At 42.5% G+C, this 15,684-nt stretch overlaps 1 protein-coding gene across 1 annotated transcript in view; it reads right to left on the reverse strand.

Moving 5' to 3' along the window:
• CHMP4B (charged multivesicular body protein 4B) overlaps positions 1-15,684 on the reverse strand; it is a 28,696-nt gene that overhangs the window by 1,880 nt on the left and 11,132 nt on the right. The window contains exons 2-4 of the mRNA XM_075517212.1: positions 5,632-5,809; positions 4,757-4,871; positions 4,070-4,196 (exon numbers count right to left, since the gene is read on the reverse strand). Of these exons, the coding sequence (XP_075373327.1) occupies positions 4,070-4,196; positions 4,757-4,871; positions 5,632-5,809 (420 nt within the window). The remainder of the gene's footprint in view (positions 1-4,069; positions 4,197-4,756; positions 4,872-5,631; positions 5,810-15,684) is intronic.

Below are 15,684 nucleotides of genomic sequence, written 5' to 3' on the forward strand. Positions count from 1 at the left end.
ATTTCTCATTCAGACCAATTAAGTCAAAATCCAGACAGCTCCTGAGAACTGGAAAAGCAGGAAAGCTCACGATCATTTTCCATTCAATGAATAAAAAGGAGGTAATAAGAGTCAGCTCTACCGCAGAAGACACATTACTTATTTCCAAAAGACACATTAAGCATGTACCTGCGTTGTTAGGTAAAGTAGTCCCTTTGAAAGTCTGACTCATGATGACCAGAAGTAAACTTTTAATCCCAGTGTATATTAAGTTAATTTTAAGTGAAAAACAATTTAGGTTAAAAAAAAAAACAAACCACACACAAAATCCCCACCCACACCACCCCAGAATCCCGAGGTTTCCCAAATACCAGTCTTGGAAGCAGTTTTATTTAAGTAAGAAGTAGCATGCCATTTAAATACATTAATGGAATTCTAATTTCCATTCAAAAGCAGCTTAACATAAATCCTATAAAACACTGAGTTTTATACTCATAGTTTTTACTACAAAAAACATTTGTAATTTTTATTATTATTTTAGGAAGTGGTATGTCTACATAAGTCTTATGCTGTATAGTTACCTAAATATGTGCACAATTACAATGCCTCTTACTAGTGCAGTCACTACTACCTAATATAATGCAAAAAGCATATTTAGGTTCAAGTCAGTATGTTTTAATGTCCATACCCAAAGAATACTTTGAGAACAAGCCTCATTAAACCAGCTAGGAAATAAAAAGGTAACACACACATTTATTTAAACTATTTCTCCCGCTGTTGGATCTGAATCTAGATAAAGTCTCAGATTTAAGATATTTTGATATAACTCACTCTCCTCTCATCAACACTTGTCAGCAATTCTGCCTAGCAAAACAGAACTAGAAAAATACAAAATCAATTACGTCAAAATAAAAGAACTACAATGCACAAGGAGCAAACTTCATAGCATGCCCCCTAAAGCAGAACCTTGTGGTTTGGCAGTGTCTGCTGCTTCCCACGTCCTTTTAAGCCTGGAAAGGCAGCAACATAATTATAGATACACTGACCAACTGGGACTGCTTTCATCCACTAGTTTTTTGGACCTTTTTTTCCCAAGTAAGCACATGGAACAGAGCCACAAAGCCTACAACTTACTCATCATACATTAAAGCAGATTCAGCAAAATAAGCTACTAAAGCTTCATATCCCATTAATGCATGCCAGAGGTATTCCAACTCAACTATATTTCATGAACTTCTAGTTCATAGAAGACTGGCCAGTTCAGATTTAACAGCAGCTTTAAACTGTCTGTGTAAATATGAACAATTCTTGCCTTGCCCATTCTCCACGTAAAATCACAGAATCACAGAATCATTTAGGTTGGAAAAGACCTTTAAGACCATCAAGTCCAACCATTAACCTAACGCTGCCAAGTCCACCACTACACCATATCCCTAAGCACCTCATCCAAATGTCTTTTAATACCTCCAGGGATGGCGACTCAACCACGTCCCTGGTCAGCCTGTTCCAATGCTTGGCAACCCTTTCAGTGAAGACATTGTTCCTAATAGCCAATGTAAACCTCCCCTGGTGCAACTTGAGGCCATTTCCTCTTGTCCTATCACTTGTTACTTGGGAGAAGAGACCGACCCCACCTCTCTACAACCTCCTTTCAGGCAGCTGTAGAGAGCAATAAGGTCTCCCCTCAACCTCCTTTTCTCCAGGCTGAACAACCCCAGGTCCCTCAGCCGCTCCCCATCAGCCTTGTGCTCCAGACCCTTCCCCAGCTCCGTTGCCCTTCTCTGGACACGCTCCAGCCCCTCAATGTCTCTCTTGTCGTGAGGGGCCCAACACTGAACACAGCATTCGAGGTGCGGCCTCACCAGTGCCAAGTACAGGGGCACGATCACTGCCCTGCTCCTGCTGGCCATGCTATTTTTGATACAAGCCAGGATGCCATTGGCCTTCTTGGCCACCTGGGCACACTGCTGGCTCATATTCAGCCAGCTGTCGACCAACACCCCCAGGTCCTTCTCTGCCAGGCAGCTTTCCAGCCACTCTTCCCCAAGCTGTAGCCTTGCATGGGGTTGTTGTGACAAGTGCAGGACCTGGCACTTGGCCTTGTTGAACCTCATACAACTGGCCTCAGCCCATTGATCCAGCCTGCCCAGGTCCCTCTGCAGAGCCTTCCTACCCTCAAGCAGATCAACATTCCCACCCAACTTGGTGTCATCTGCAAACTTACTGAGGGCGCACTCAATCCCCTCATCCAGATCATTGATAAGGATATTAAACAAGACTGGCCCCAACACAGAGCCCTGGGGAACACCGCTTGTGACCGGCCGCCAACTGGAGTTAACTCCGTTCACCACAACTCTTCAGGCCCAGCCATCCAGCCAGTTCTTTACCCAGCGAAGAGTACACCCACCTAAGCCATGAGCAGCCAGTTTCTCCAGGAGAATGCTGCGGGAAACTGTGTCAAAGGCTTTACTGAAGTCTAGGTAGACAACATCCACAGCCTTTCCCTCATCCACTAGGTGGGTCACCTTGTCATAGAAGGAGATCAGGTTGGTCAAGCAGGACCTGCCTTTCATAAACCCATGCTGGCTGGGCCTGATCACCTGGTTGCCCTGTACGTGCCGCATGATGGCACTCAGGATGATCTGCTCCATAAGCTTCCCCAGCACCAAGGTCAGGCTGACAGGCCTGTAGTTCCCCAGATCCTCCTTCTGGCCCTTCTTGTAGATGGGCATCACATTTGCTAACCTCCAGTCAGCAGGGACCTCCCCAGTCAGCCAGGACTGCTGGTAAAGGATGGAAAGTGGCTTGGTGAGCACTTCTGCCAACTCCCTCAGTACCCTAGGGTGGATCCCATCCAGCCCCACAGACCTGTGTGTGTCTAAGTGGTGTAGCAGGTCACTAACCATTTCCCCTGGGATTATGGGGGCTGCATTCTGCTCCCCGTGCCTGTCTTCCAGCTCAGGGGGCTGGGTACCCGGAGAACAACTGGTTTTACTGTTAAAGACTGAGGCAAAGAAGGCATTAAGTACCTCAGCCTTTTCCTCATCCTTGGTCACTATGTTTCCCCCCACGTCCAATAACAGATGGAGATTCTCCTTAGCCCTCCTTTTGTTGCTAATGTATTTATAGAAACATTTTTAATTGTCTTTTACGGCACTAGCCAGATTAAGTCCTAGTTGGGTTTTGGCCCTTCTAATTTTCTCCCTGCATAACCTCACAACATCTTTGTAGTCCTCCTGAGTTGCCTGCCTCTTCTTCCAAAGGTCATAAACTCTCCTTTTTTTCCTGACTTCCAGCCAAAGCTCTGTGTTCAGCCAGGCCAGTCTTCTTCCCCGCCAGCTCATCTTTCGGCACATGGGGACGGCCTGTTCCTGTGCCTTTAAGATTTCCTTCTTGAAGAACGTCCAGCCTTGCTGGACTCCTTTGCCCTTCAGGACTGCCTCCCAAGGGCCTCTGTCAAACAGTCACCACACTAACTAAAATTTCCTAGATATACGTGCTCTAAGACTGGAATGACCCTAAGTTTGGTACCGTCTGGCTTGAGTACGTGTAAGCCTCAGAGGAGGTAACAGCTGTCCCCAAAGAGGGGACTCTGAGGTTAGTTCCTCCTAAAAGCCAGAAAAGCAGGGATCAAATTAACAAACAAAGCAGCAGCAAGGAAGCAGGGTTCAATGTGGGAATCTGAACCAGCCTGGGACTAATTCCAAGAGCTAATTTACTCTCCACTCCCTTTTACAGCCTTGGTATATTTGTCAAGATTACTTCCCTGTTGGGCCAGCAGCAAATGGTGGAAGGCTTCCTTTCTCCACATCTCCACTCTACCCTGAGCATCATCCACACTGTAGATAAACTGGTAGTGCTAGAATAGATAATAACTATTCCTGTGATAACTATTAAGTTTCACAGTTTTTATGAAAGGCAGGTTACCCCCACGGAGAAACGGCACTAGATGTAATTTGTGATTTATGAAGCAATTTCAAGCAAAATGCCTGTGTTGCCTGCAGCTAGATCTCTCAAATCTGAGGAGCTGGCAGTTAATAAGCATACTTTTTAACGATCCAAGATGTTTCTTGTAAAGGTCCATACATACCTGGCTTTGATGGTATTGATATTGAGGGCACATTTGGTAGTGGTACTGTCTCGGGACCACTTATTTCCAGCAAGTTTTTGTCTAGTTCTTCTTGTTCTAGTTCCTCTAGTTCTGCCATGAGTTCATCCTAGTTTTTTAAAGGAGAAAAAAAAAAAAAAGGAAGAAACTTTAAGTCATATTTATTAGCAAGCAGATTTAGCTGGTCATATTATTAAAGAAAATAGCTTAAACACACAGGATCAGAGCAAACTGAGGAGATGAGGAGTCTGATTCTTCATCTGAATTCCTGTACATGATCTCTTGGAGGGTGGGGAAAGCAGTGAAGAGAAGAATCTAAGCCCAAACATTTTCAGATCAGGCCATCCAGACCATTCTCAGCATAAAGTCAGGTTCATAGCTGCTGTATGCACTGGTAGGAACAGCTAGTAACAAGTTCTAGGAGAGATTTTATATCCTAGTACTACAGCTAGACACACACAATATGTAGATCTTAAAAGAAAGATCTCATAAGAGTCACCATCCCTGGAGGTATTTAAAAGATGTGTAGACATGGTGCTTAGGGACATCGTTTAGTTGTGGACTTGGTAGTGTTAGGTTAACAGTTGGACTCAATGATCTCAAGGGTCTTTTCCAACCTAAATGATTCCATGATTCTATGATATAAACAGAGGCAAATTTAAAGCATACCTCATCAAATTCTTCCCCAAATCCCACTGGCTTTGAGATGGCTGTTGAAATCTCATCTGCCAGCTCTTGCTGTTCTGCAATGTCCTGCATTAATTCATCTACTTTATCAATATCCCTGTAAAAGAAAGGAAGGAGTTCAATATAATCAGGCGCTTCCCCAATCAACACTTAAGACTGTATTTCTTGGGTTTTGTAGAAATGCCACACCACGGTGACATTTACAAGGTCCTTTCCCAAAATATACTTTGCATGCAAGTCTGAATTTTATCCCCCCGGTCTCAACAAAATTATGCATGTATATTTTACTCTTCCCTAAAAGCTTAGCTCACAGCAGTTATATACAGAGACTTCATATGACGAGGTTTTGTTCTGCATTACTGGTATTAATAACAATTTGCTCTCTTCCCTGATCCAGCATTATTACATTACATCTACAATATTTGCTTTTGGAAAAAGTACAACATTCCCACAATGCAGTTCTCCTTTAATTATTGCTACATACACAAACTCCACTGCACAGAAAGAAGTTTAAGTTTCCCCTTGAGGCTCAAAATTCTTGCTGCTGGTAGGTGGATCTGTAACTGGTGCACCTTCCCATCTGCTTTAGACTACACTGGTGCTAGCCTTCTGTTGGACAAAGGCAGCGGCTTTTGTGCCATATAAAATGGTGTCAAACTGAGAAAGCAGCGATACTTGTGTATTCTGTTCAATATGAAAGTATATCTAGGATTTTAGTTAAATTTAAGTTATAGCCTTTTAAAAGAAGATTTTGCTACTCCAGCTCTACCTTTGGTTATGAAACACCTGGCATTTAGCAGATCAAACAAATGGCAAACTAAAGGTCCTATGGAAAGATGCAGAAGGGAATAACTTACATGTTGTCATGAGCAGCTTTCATAGCTTTAGCAGCAAAACCCATATTCTTAAGCACTTCAGTGTTAGTGTTGGCATTCTCAAGGGCTTCCCTCTGAAATTCAATTGTTGATAACGTGCCGTCTATCTGTGCAAGCTGCTTCTCGTACCTCTTCTTACGCTTTAGGGCCTGAAGAGCAGCTGAATGACAAAGAAGAGGGTAGGATTTGTGAGATTTATGCCCAAAACAGCCATTCACATTTTGTACCAAATGCCACTCAGTACAGAGCAATGTTTAACACCTTCTATTGTTTGTCATCTACTTTTCTTCCTAGATAAACTAAATTGCCCAACCCTTGTGTTTGCCTCCTTCAACAAAATTGTTTAAAGGTGGCCAGATGCCTCCTCTCCATCCCCTGCCACACGAAGGATGCAAGCCAAGAGGCAACTCAAGGATCAGCAGTCCAGTCACACGTAACACACCACAAACCAGAGACTACACTACAACAAACAGCAGCCTTCAATACGCAAGCTGATCCACTTAAAAACATCTTTGTTCACCATCACCCCCAATACATCAAGGCACAGTTGTTGTTGTAGCTCCTGTCAGATGAGGTTATGATGTTGCTGCAGGGTCCCTACCAGCAAGCTGAACTCCTGGGCAGCTGCTGGGAGAAGAAACTCATTCAAATACAAAGCAAGACAAATGTTTCTTCAGCTTTGCTACTTAACGCTGTGAAATAAGCATATTTGTACATATATAGAAACATACAAACTTGGTGCATGTTTCATATTACTCCTACTACAAGGTACTGTCCACACAACAGTCTCTACTGATAGACATGAGAAGAGAGATGCCATCACTTAAGTTGGTTTGAGGAATTTGCTGCTCATAAGCACCTGTACAATCCCCGCTCTTGCAAGAAGAGTTCACCCATGACAGCACCAACACAGAAGTCCACACCCACAGGGATCACCCGGTGTGGGAGGACTGGTCCGACCCGCTGCACAGCTAGGCTTCTCCAGCTGCTTCTCCAACGCTCAGCTCCACCCCACCCAGACCAGGTATGCATCCAACGGGTGAAAACAGTCAACAGCTAGCTTTTCCCGAGACACCTGGACAGACAACAGACCGGTGCACATCTGCTCCCGGAACACTGACAGTGAACATGAACTAGATTTACATATAATCTTGCCTGTATGTGGCTAAAAGTTTTTGTAGCAGCTGCAGTGGGGGCAAGACCTACCAAGCACTGAGCACTGCCGGCTGACAAACAAACACCAAGTATCACACGGGGTAAGATGTAAGTACAGCTTCCCTTCATGGCATTTCTACTTCCCTTCCTGATATGAACAGACTCGTCCACTGTGTGACAGTCTTGGTCACATAATACACCCGTGTACTTTTAAAACTCAGCTTGGACACAAGCTGCTGTCCTAACAGCCTTACTCCCTCGGTTTCTGAACTCAGCCTTGTGCACACTTCATTTCTTCAATGCTCTAATCTCTGTGAAACTCATACCGGAAAACAGTTAACATGATACAGGATCAGCTCTGCTAAAAATCGGCGTCCTGGACCTCCCAACAGATCAGTCACAGGCACCAGGAATGGTGGCAAATAAAGGCTTTAAATCTTTAAGTCTCCGAAAGATGTTATTTCAAACCTTTGCAGATTTTTTGGAGGGGAGTAGAAAACAAGGAGTAGGAAATCCCGACGGCAGACAGCTTCCCTCATCTTCCTTACTAGAGGGATGATAACTTTGTGACATGACGAGTATGTTCCTGCAGCACATGCAAAATGGCTCCTCTCTGATAAGTGGCTTAGGCCTGCAGGCATCCCGAGTCTTTTGTCAGATGCCATCTTGAGAAGCTTGACAGTCCTTCAAGACAACATCCTGGCATCCAGAAGCCCTACATATACCTTCAGTTCTACAACTGGTTATGAATATGCTGTATTTGATTACTTTCAAATTACACTAATGTATTAGAGAATAAAAAAGTACTTTGTGAAGGTTGCCCAGCATGCAAAGTAGCACAGGTTGATTTAGTAGAAGTGATCAAAAACATAAAAGCACACACAGGTCACCTCGACTGTTCCAACAGAAGCCAAAGACCCAAAACAAGCCGCTTCACCGACTTTCACTCCAACAACCAGTTAAATCTCCCCACTGCTTTGGGGCCAGTCCCAACGTCCATTCTCTTTTGACAAGAGTGGGAACAGGACTGGGTTTTCGTGTAACACAAAGGACAACGTTTGCTCTGCAGAATCAAGCACAACACAGATACCATCTGAAACATTCCAGCTTTATGCCAGATCATAAAGTGATGAGCAGCACATTACTGGTACATTTAGTCTGGTTAATTTTGTGCTAATGGTTTAATTAAGGATATATAAAGTTTTCTTACTCAGAAAGATAAAACTGTTAATAGGCTGTGTTCATATAGTGACAGATGCTGGGAAAGTGTCAGACAGTGATAGGACATCCTTTATTGAGGATTTTGTGCATCATGGATTTTTGCATTGGCAAAACCAGAGATTTTATAACCATTATACAAACCCAAGTCAAGTACTATAATTTACATACGGTTCCCCATTATAGCTTTCTCTGAGAATAGCTACAGTTTATCTACATTTCATGCTTATGTACTTTTAAAACAAGCTGCTCAGACACCAAACATTGCAAGCGTCATTGTAAAAGATCTTGTGATCAGGAGTGTTTATCAGACTGTTGAGTAACCCTACCCCTCCTGCTCCCACACACGCCGGTTCAGTGTACCAGAACTGCACTCCCCAGCCCTCACTCTGTTTTATAAATCCTTTCCTTGCTTAATTTCTCACTTGTATCTACAGATCAAAGCTCCCATCTTTACAAAAGCATGGTACATAATCTAGCTTGCAGAACTGAGCAGGGGTCCCCCCACGAGACCTGAAGACGGCACACGTCTCCCACGGGGTTCAGGCTGCAGCACTGCTCCCTGCCCAGTTGCTGCTGACCCTCCTCGAGTTCCTGCTGGTCTCCCAGCCAAGCACCGACCACACTCAGATCTGCTACAGTCGGAAGCCTGGCACACAGACCCCTGCCTAGGAACAGGAATACAAACATGCTCATTTTACAACTTGCCTTATTTAAAGTGCAAACTTAAAATGGATTTGTAGTATTTTCTAGAAACGTTTCCAACTCCTTTGGACCAAGAGCGGCCAAGGAAGATATTTATATTTCCCCCTCTCCTCCGTAAGGCCAGTGCAAGGACAAAGCTTCCCATGGCCACAGTGCCCACCTGTACCTACTTGAGGACTGACTGGTAGAAATGCCTGTTTCAGTAGCCTAAAAGGAGCACGGACTGATACACAGCCCCAGCAACAAACGCAGGGCCGTGCATAAAGCTTCTGTGTCTGGACAGTTCGGCATAAATATTTAGCACAGGCCAATTAACATCAAAGTGATAAATGAGTTTCTGCAACGAAGAAAATCTCACATAAGAGATGGCAATTTCTTGCAGCTAGAAGCACTAAGGAATGTAAAACAAGGTATTCAGTGCCTTAAATTAGATGATCACAACTTCTTGCAATTTATTTTCATCTGTGTTTCCTTGCTTAACTATCTTTTAATGTAAAGTCCTTGTTTATAACTAGAAGATTTGTATTAAGCTGAAAAGAAAATACCAAGTTAATTTAGGTCACTCGCATTCATTTCATCCTGCAAGTTTTGGCAATTCCTTTCCCACATTCCTACCCCCCAGAAGAGGACTTGCACTTCACGTTCAGGATTCTCCTTGTTGCAGTTAACAGCACAGCCGTTTCACGGTGCCCCTTTCACGGATGCTCCCAGGCACCCGCATCCGGACACAAACACAACTCAGAAAACAATGCTCTGTGCTACGTTCCCGCGTGCCTGCCTTCTACACAGGGTGGTGGAGACTGCTAGGATCTGGTGCAGACCTTTCTCATCAGTACTTACCTCGGCTAGAAAAACAGATCACTAAATGATCATTTTCTCTGCATGTAACTTAATAAAAAGGTTAATAAAAACACATTTTCTTAGAGAAATACTTGAAATCATGTTTGTTTAAGTTAAGTCGGTTTTCCATCTCTCAGGACTGACTTCCCAATTTTCAGATATTTGTGGATGAGCACACCACATCAATACCCACTGCTCAGAGGTCTCAAGGAATTTCTAGAGTAAGGGTCCATCTGGAGGCAAAAATGAGAGCCACGCTGACCTCTGCAGAGGGCCAAGGGGCTTACCCACCCGGGCACAGGCAAGGGGGAAGAGTCACCTGCTTGAAATGCAGGACCAGCAAGTCTTTGCTAGCACAAATAATGGGGCTGCAGATTTCCCATCTGTTGCTATCATACTTGACATACTTTACAGAACAGTGGTATCTCACAGATGTATAGATCCAAGGGGGTGATTCTGTTCTGATCTGCAGCTACTTCATCTCTACTCTATTTAAGCATCGATTTCTGAAAACTGATGAGCAGTTGTGCTGCTTTTTTTCCTGCAAAACAGTCTTTACCATCTGCATAAATACCTGCTGAAATCTTATGTACTGCCAGAGCAATACATTTTTATTAAGTTTTCATTGAAGTCAAAGCTATAAATACTTACTCTGAAGGGAATGACATTGGCTCTTTTTCTCAAAAAAAAAATCAGTTTCCAGAGGTTGAAATAAATATGAAAAAGAGACAGTAGGCTACAAATATGTCCTCTAGCATTATACACATGCAAGAAATGGATGCATGTTTGAAGTCAAAGTGTAATACGGCCCATCTTCGTTCCTCCTGAAGACTGCTATCACATTAGGCAGCCGTGGAAGAGGCAGTCCTCAGGACCCACACCCCTAATTATGCCTTCACTGCTTCCAAGACAGTAATTACATAGGCAGGCAATGTAATTTAATACCCAGCTTTAATTGCTGTGGAACTCCTTCACCAGGACCTGTAACCATATATTAAGTTTAAAGCATTTATTCTCTAACGTAGCCAGACAGACTTCACTCACAACCCAGAACCTGTTGCTAGAGAGATCACCAGCACATTTTTCTAGAAACAGCTGATCTAAGTTTTCCAACAGTGTGACAATTTCCTTATCTTAGAGTAAAAAAACTATACGAGATTACAAGATCACTGGACCAGACTCTCACAGCAGCTTCTGCAAAGTGCCTGATATTCAGAGGCTCGAAACAAATAAGGACTGATGCTTTTTCTCACCATGTTGTAGCTGTGTATTTCTTAAGAAAATATCTGCCTTTATAAGAATAAAGCACAGAAAGATCCCGACTACAATCTCTACATGTTACTAATTACTTAAGCACAGCTGGTAAGTCCAGTGCATTGCAGGCGGTGAGTACGGGGCAAGGCGCAGCTCTTGCAGGATCACTCGGTGCAGCGTTCCTCTTGCACAGAGCTGAAGGAAATCACTCTGTATAAAAACCTCCCCAGCTCCTAGGCACCACACTTGCAACAAAGGACGCCAGGAACAGGTACAGAAAAACGACAGGCGGTGTCCCTGATCAGCACTCACTGTCCCATGAGCAGCCTTCCCTTGGTGAGAAGTGACATTCCACTGAAGTAGCTCAGTAACACCTCCAGTTTCTCCTCCCAGAGCATCCTGCCTTTGGGTGGGGGTTAACTTACTCTTGAAATATCCCTATTACATATAAAAACAGTAGTACCAGTTCAAATCACTAGCTTGTTTAGGAGGGGATTTTTTTCCTTGCAGGGCCCCCCCACCCCACCCCCTTCTCCCCCCCCCCTTTTTTTTTTTAGCTCAAATCTCCCCATAGGTTGCACAGGAGGAAAATACAGTAGTTGCTGAACCATTTTACAAGAACAAACTGACAGATTACCCTCCCGACCTGCTAAACAGCCACGGATTAGATAAACTGATGCGAGAAGAGAAAGCTGTTGGTAGACTTAGAATTTACTATTTTAAAAAAGTTTAATATTAAAGATAACCTTCACTTAATGAATCAATGCAGACTCAACAACAGCAAAAATATTTGATCATTACATGGGAAGTTAGCTTCCACAAGACGACAGCAAAAACCTGCCAATAAACACTCAGTATTTTAGACAACCTTTACAACCCGTACCTTAACAGGCCGAGTGTGTGTTTTACCTTGTAAGTCCAATGTGCATGATGAATTGCATGCACTTGAAATATCCTCTAAAAAAATAACAGCAGATAACAAAACTTAGTTGTATTTTATTTGAATTTTAGTAAAGTTTTCAGCAGATTACATAAAGAAGTATGCACTGGGGAAAAAGCAGTTATATATATTATTACAATTAAATTAAAGGTAATACATTTAAAACTAACTGGGTGACTCCTGCCATCCATTAGGAAATGGTGAGCAGGCTCAACATTATCTTCTCCATATGACATTCTGATATATTCATTGCCTTTATTATCAGCTATGACTGGGACGTTGGAGCCAATTTTTATTCATAAAGATTTCACCACAGAGCTCTGACCAGTTAAAACTGATATAAATAGTTTATGACCTCTTTTCCATTGGCAACATAAAATAAAATGTCTCAGTGTTAATAAGCATCAGCCTCTAACTTCTGCAGTTCCTTTTCACACAGAAATTCTCACAAAGAAAACGTCAGCTTCCAGAGAGGAGGGCAAGTCCAGTAAAACAGCAGCCGAGTCAAAAGCAGTTAGATCTGGACTGACTGCTTCAATTACTTGAATGTGAAAACATGTATAAAAGTACATTTGAAGAACATTTTAAAGACTTTTTAAAAACTTGAACTTTTTAATACATAAAAAGCCATTCCTTCCTCTGGGTTTTGGGGGGGGAGGTTGTTTGGTTTGGGGTTTTTTATTTTGTTTTTATTACAGTCTTCAATTGATGAACTGCAAAATACTATTTTTAATTTCATGTTTATCTGAATTTCTGTGCTAGTCCCCCCTAGAAATCCTTACATTTACTGTTCGACCACAGTGAATAACAAGAAGCCAAGGGTTTCATTGTTATGCCTACCATGGCAGCACCCAGCCCTCCAACACAACTGATAAGCAGGAACTCGTGTTATGGTTTTCAGCCACTGCTCCTTCTGACTAATGAACACTCACAAGTGAAGACAGTCATTTAGCCAGACTATCCTCCTCCATCAGCACTCACAGTCTGAAAAGCATGACTGCTCACCCAAATAATTTCACTTTATTCTCAAGAAATGCTATCTGGAAGAATTTAATTTTATGTATTTTTAAAGTATTTCAACCTGTATATAAGCAAATTACTAACAGAGCTGTTGTAAGTCTTAAGATTTTCCTTGCAATATTTAAAGCAGTTTGTGAATGAAATAAGAAAAATGTTCACTGTGATAAGAAGTTAGCAGGATAATAAAAATACAATTTTACTACATAGTACCGCATTCAGAGAGGAAAAATTGACTATGAACGTGTCAGTGATTTCGTTAAAAATCAACAGCCCTCCAGCAAATAAGCACTGCTTATACACTTATAGGACAAGTAGTGTTAGTGGGATATTTATGCATACAGCAATTCTATTGAATTAATGCTTTTAAACATCATTAGTAGAAAAGTACAGATTAGTAGATAAAAAACAAGGAAGAACTTTTTTTCTACATACTTGCAACTCCAAATTTTGTTAGCAAAAGCACGCCTCAACTTCAGAAGAGCAGGAGGGCCAGTTACTTCAAAGAGCACTGGGAACAACTGGGAATATAATTCAAAAGTTTCACTGAATTCAAAAACACACTTGTACCAAGGTCCACACATTTGTGAACCCAGGGAAATTGTCCTGACTGGTGGCTCACAATGCGGCATTTCCTGCCTACCCAACTCCTGCCTCTGCAAACTCTGCTAAAAAAATCATGCCGATACCTAAAATAGAAAGGCTTCTCATCCAGAGGAAGACACATGGGTTAATAGCTCTGATTACTCCAATTGAGGGGAAAAAAATAACTTCATCTCACATCTAATACTTACATTTTCTCTAGCAAACGAGAGAAGAAATGGCAGCAGCAGAGATACCACTGCAAAAGGATACCAGCTGCATTAATATGGGATGAAAAAGGTCCATAGCAGCCTCAAAAATAATGTACCCCAAATGTCAAGCCACGCCAAAATAAATAGTGCAAGATAGCTGCAGAGAAGCTTCCCAAATGGGTGTGTCTTGGCCCCTCTAGCAGAAAGCCCAGATATTAGAGATGATTGAGATAATCAACTCAATACTGGGTGACTGTCTGGCACATTATATTGTGTCTCCATCTATAATTTGCTCAATGGAAAGAAGTGTCATTATTTTTGCTGCCTCTGAAAATACCATTCCATCTTCCTGGCACTTGCCTCGGCAGCAAATTTAATCACGCACAACATCCTCACCACCCTTGAAATGGGATAAACAAGAGACACCAGTAGGTGTAAGAAGTAATCATCTGCCTTGCCTGCAGTAGAGTCATATAGCAGAGTAGCTTCATCTTAGGCAGCAACTGCTCATCTCTCATTCTATTGAGAATTAGCAAACTGCCCACAGTATCTCAAAAACATTCCTGAGAAGTGAAAAGGTAATTTAAAGCAATTCACAAAATATCCTCCAATGCTACAAGCAGATAAAAAGGTAGATATAAATCCCACTACAGTCTTACCAAATTTTTTTTCACACCATTGAGTTTAGCCTTGAACAAATATCTTTCTGCAGGGATTTGCTGGCTCAAGAAACTGTTAAGCAGCTGAAGAATGTTCATGTTGGTTCAAACCAAACCCAGTACAACAGCATCCAGCCAGTATCTTGCCACAACAGATCTGCAGTACATACAAAGGAACGCTCGTCCCAGACCACATGAGTCTTACAAGATGCAGAAGCTGGTGACTCTCAGTTCTCTACTCAGGGTCCTAGAGGTCAGATCTTTTCAGGGTGTTTCCAAAACCTTTCAGGCAGGGTATTTCCAAAACCATGTAACTACTCTAGATACAACAGCTAGAGAGCACCCTTGTCCTGCAAGCTTCTGCCTGAGCATTTTTGTTTTGGTGCTCTTTCCAGTTCTGGAAGTACTTCCTACCCTTCCTTTGCTCCAGCAGAGCCTTGCCCACATCCTGCACATTAGTGAGATTTCTCTACATGAAAAGAAATGTAAAGCCTTTCAGACACAGTAACATACAGGCCTTGTACAAGGGACTGAAGAGGAAGGAAGCAAGCATGGCCACTAAGCTGACACATAAGCATATTCTTAACTGGTTGCCCGTTAAATACCCGGCTACATTGAGCCAAGTTGATGGCACAGCACAAAACGTCAGAGGTCCAAGGAGTCAGGTTTGATTTTAAGCATCATGGTGTGAAAGTGGCTGGGAGACAGAGGTACCAAAGCATGATTAAAAATAAATTCACATCAACTCCAAGGCTAATACAGTGCAAAGTAGCATGATTTCCTTTCCCATGAGGATCACCTGCTGAGATCTATGATGTCTAGAGGATATACACAGGCCTAAAAGTCACTTTATGCTGAATATCTGAAGCCATTATCACACATTTCCCCCCAATGCCAGGGCCTAAGGTCTCCAAGCATGCTTCCCAGAGAGCAGCTCGCAAGAGCTGGCAGCAGCCTCCTGTGCCTTTCTTTCAGGAGATGCTGCGCTTTTAGCAGGGAATCGTGAGCTTCAGTCTTCGTCCTCCACTTATCTTTCTGTGTCTGTCTGCGAAACATCTAATAAAGTTCCCAAACCCTCTCCTCAAAGGCAGGCAACTATTCTCAGCTCAGAGATGAAGTGCCTGATTGAAACTACTCCAATAAAACATGCAAACCCAGGCAGAGAATACAAGAAGGTTTCTGTCCTATCTGTATTTAAAACAACAAGATTACAACTGCCTCTTGAGCAAAGTAGTGCCAGAATATTTAGTCTATTGTGCAAGACATTAAACTAAACAATAAGCATTCCTGGTCTAAAAATCTATAAATACACAAAGGTAGAAAAAAAAAAAAGAAAAAAGCATCCTGTACAACAGCAATCAAAGCTTTGATACATGCATTACCCAAACAATACAGGAACCACCGCCTTCATGCCGTCACTGACTGCAGTGCTGCTCAGTGCTCTGATCAGCAT

The sequence above is a fragment of the Mycteria americana genome, chromosome 14 (assembly GCF_035582795.1).
Source record: "Mycteria americana isolate JAX WOST 10 ecotype Jacksonville Zoo and Gardens chromosome 14, USCA_MyAme_1.0, whole genome shotgun sequence".
NCBI classification, from domain to species: Eukaryota; Metazoa; Chordata; class Aves; order Ciconiiformes; family Ciconiidae; genus Mycteria; species Mycteria americana.